This window comes from Pyrus communis, chromosome 15, assembly GCF_963583255.1.
Source record: "Pyrus communis chromosome 15, drPyrComm1.1, whole genome shotgun sequence".
NCBI classification, from domain to species: Eukaryota; Viridiplantae; Streptophyta; class Magnoliopsida; order Rosales; family Rosaceae; genus Pyrus; species Pyrus communis.
The window spans coordinates 2,699,939-2,702,714 of NC_084817.1; the positions used below are offsets into that span (position 1 = coordinate 2,699,939).

At 40.3% G+C, this 2,776-nt stretch overlaps 1 protein-coding gene across 1 annotated transcript; it reads right to left on the reverse strand.

The window, feature by feature from the left end:
• Positions 1-214: 214 nt before the first annotated feature.
• Positions 215-2,456, reverse strand: LOC137718092 (uncharacterized). Its single transcript, XM_068457604.1, has 4 exons — positions 2,083-2,456; positions 1,542-1,950; positions 1,195-1,463; positions 215-263 (listed from the first exon to the last, which is right to left on the reverse strand). Exons 1-4 carry the CDS (start codon positions 2,454-2,456, stop codon positions 215-217), a joined length of 1,101 nt encoding a protein of 366 aa, XP_068313705.1.
• Positions 2,457-2,776: the final 320 nt, after the last annotated feature.

The window sequence follows — 2,776 nt, forward strand, 5'->3', positions numbered from 1 at the left end:
CAGCAAAGAGATAAAAGGCACAGTCCTTTCTTCCTCCATTGTCTTCCTCTATGGCCTGCCTAATATATATATTTTTGGCAAGCCTTTATTATATACTCAAAGATGAAAAAAAAAAAAAAAACTAAAAAGAGAAAGAAACTATTTAAAGAATTAATAAACAAAAAAAGAGAGCCAAAGATTTGATTAACAAAAACACATCAATCCTTGTGCATGCTCAGGCTAGCCACTCCGCATCAATCCCTTCAATTTCTCCAATGTCCATGCTGCAAGTAAATGAAATTAGTAAAACTTATCAGATTGTCTTGTTTAATAGTACGGCCATGCAATAATATGATCCTCCTTAAGTAACAACCAATATTTCAAAGAAGTGAATTGAATTCCTCTGGTTCAGTCAAATAATGCAGTCATTAGTAGAAAAAGCTTGTGACTAGCTGACATAGGCATGTAGACTTAGAAACAAAAATTCCATTGGGCTAAGGCTCAAGTTTGATAATTTTGCGTCCTTAGGGTTTATCACTCGATTTTTTATATACAACAATATTTAAATTACGGATGAATAAATAAATTAATATCGAGCTCGTTTTTTTATAAACTTTAGGCTTAACTCTTTTCCCTCATAACTAAGTTACAAAATTTAGACAATTTCTCGCTCAAACTTAAGGAGGCAAAAGAAAAGAAGAAAACACAAACTTATTGATTGCATTTAAAATCCTCTGACGAAGAGTGTTGCTTTGTACTCGATTGTATAATCTTTATGATGAGGAGAAATACGGAATTGGGAGATTGAAATGTCCCGAAACTGGTTGTACACTGTTACAGTCAAATTGAACTCCCACAGCTCTCAACAAAGCTTTTGGCCAGAAAAAAAACCCCTCAATTGATCAAGCTGACTAAAAAACGAAAAAAGAGACGCTGATGGGACAACAGAAACTGTGGCAACAGCACTTTCTCTTGGCCTCCCACGTATTTTAATGGCCAGCTCTACGAATGACAACAAATAATGTGGCAATTGGTTCGGTCCAAAAAAAACTCCAATTACTAATTTTCAGAAAAATCCAAAACGAAACAGATTCTAATCAAGCAATCAATCACTCAAAATATTTTCAATTCGGCAGAAAAAATAAATTAAAAAATTGGAGATGAAAAGATAAAAAACAGTTTCTGAGTTTGCCAAGATAATTTGTTGGTTCTTACCAAGGCAAGGCAGGATCTTGAAAATAATCGTCTGAGTAGCAATCATTCAAATGATCATTCTGAAAACCGCTTTCATTTGCGTTCAACCAGGCTGGAAATTCCATGACTTCATCAAACGGATGGTGGTATCCATCGTCATCGTCCTCATCCTTCACTTGCGGGCCCCCACCGAGCTCCATGGCCTTCAAGAACTTAAACCACCATGCTGACGTGACCAAGTTCATGGTGTCGTTCCACTCCATCTGGTGCTGCTCTCCTATCGATCTGATCTCTGCCATCTCTTTGTCGTCCATTGCTGCATGCATGCCATCTCCGCCAGTGATTGTGATAACCCCGGCCGAGTCAACAGCATCAGCCACCGCAGGAGCATCCTCCGCTTCAATATGGGAAGTGAAAGAAGCTCCTGCAGCTGAGGTCAGAATTTCAGGATCGGTAGTGGTAGCAGAGAGAGTGGGGGAAGAAGATGACGAGGGAGATGAGGTGGAGGCGGAGTAAATTGACGGGCTGTTGGTGTGGTGGTAAAGGGTTGTGTTTATGTTGTTGAAATCTTGGAAGTTGAGGTTGAGGCCAAGGGTTTGGTTTGGAAGTGTGAAATCAAAATTTTCATAAGGTGGTGGAGGTGCAATTGTGGAAGGAGTCCAAGAATAAGGATTTGAATATTGATATGGATTTGGATATTGGTAAGAAAAATCAGAAGAGAAGGGCGGAGTTTCCTGGTAATTCGACGCGCTTGACGAGTAGATTCGAGGGTTCCTCCTCGATTTGATCCTCGCTTCTTGTTCTAAGCGAGGTCGAGGGGTTTGTGGCTCAAGTGGCTGTTGCTCCTGAGGTTGTTGGTCTTGTTGTTTCTGTTGTTCAGTGGCTTGTTTCATAGCTGCCCTATGAAACTTGAGGGCAGTGACAATCTCTCTCCTAGCCTCAGCCATGTTCAAAAGCCTCTCTTGGTAGGGCCTGCTGGTGTGGAGTCTCCTCCTCACTTGTTTTTTGTGTTGTTGAGGCTGGTGGGGTTGTTGGGTGTGTTGCCGGGTTTCGCTAAAATTATCATCTCCAAACTTGACAGTGGTTTGACTTGGGATACCGTCACAGTTCAGGAAGATGTCCTTATTGGGGTTCATGGTGGATCTTGAAGAGGTGAGTTGTTTCACTAGGCTACGGATGTAAGCACCAGAGAGATGATGAGGCTCCTCTTTGAGCTTACTGAGTTTATCTAATTCCATTAATTGTCTGGTTTTCTGGTTTGAGGATCGACTCAGCTGCCTCATCCCTCTCACAAATTTTAGCTGTAAATAGTGGGAAATGTAGAAGGAGGTGGGTGGGTTGAGAGAATCATGGGGTTTTTCCTAAATTCTGAAGAACAAAGTACACACTGTGCAGATAAGCACAGGTTGATCCGGAGAAGACCGGAGGAGCTATAAATAGCGGAGGACAGTCTAGGGTTTTTAAATTTTCTTGGATTTTTCTGTGATTTGGCAAACCTCTCATTTGTTACAGTTTCATTAAATTTGCTTTAAATGGGCAGTTAGGAAAGTTGGCATTGATAAAAGTTTTCAATTTTTTTTTTTTTTTTTGTTCAATTGTAATT

Excerpts from the sequence above, each read along its gene's own strand:
- LOC137718092 (XM_068457604.1), bottom strand. The coding sequence starts at position 2,456 with ATGAGGCAGCTGAGTCGATCCTCAAACCAGAAAACCAGACAATTAATG. Across the intron at positions 1,464-1,541 it reads CTCCTGCGGTGGCTGATGCT|ATCAGATCGATAGGAGAGCA; the intron begins GTTGACTCGGCC and ends GAGATGGCAGAG. Across the intron at positions 264-1,194 it reads CAAGATCCTGCCTTGCCTTG|CATGGACATTGGAGAAATTG; the intron begins GTAAGAACCAAC and ends ATTTACTTGCAG.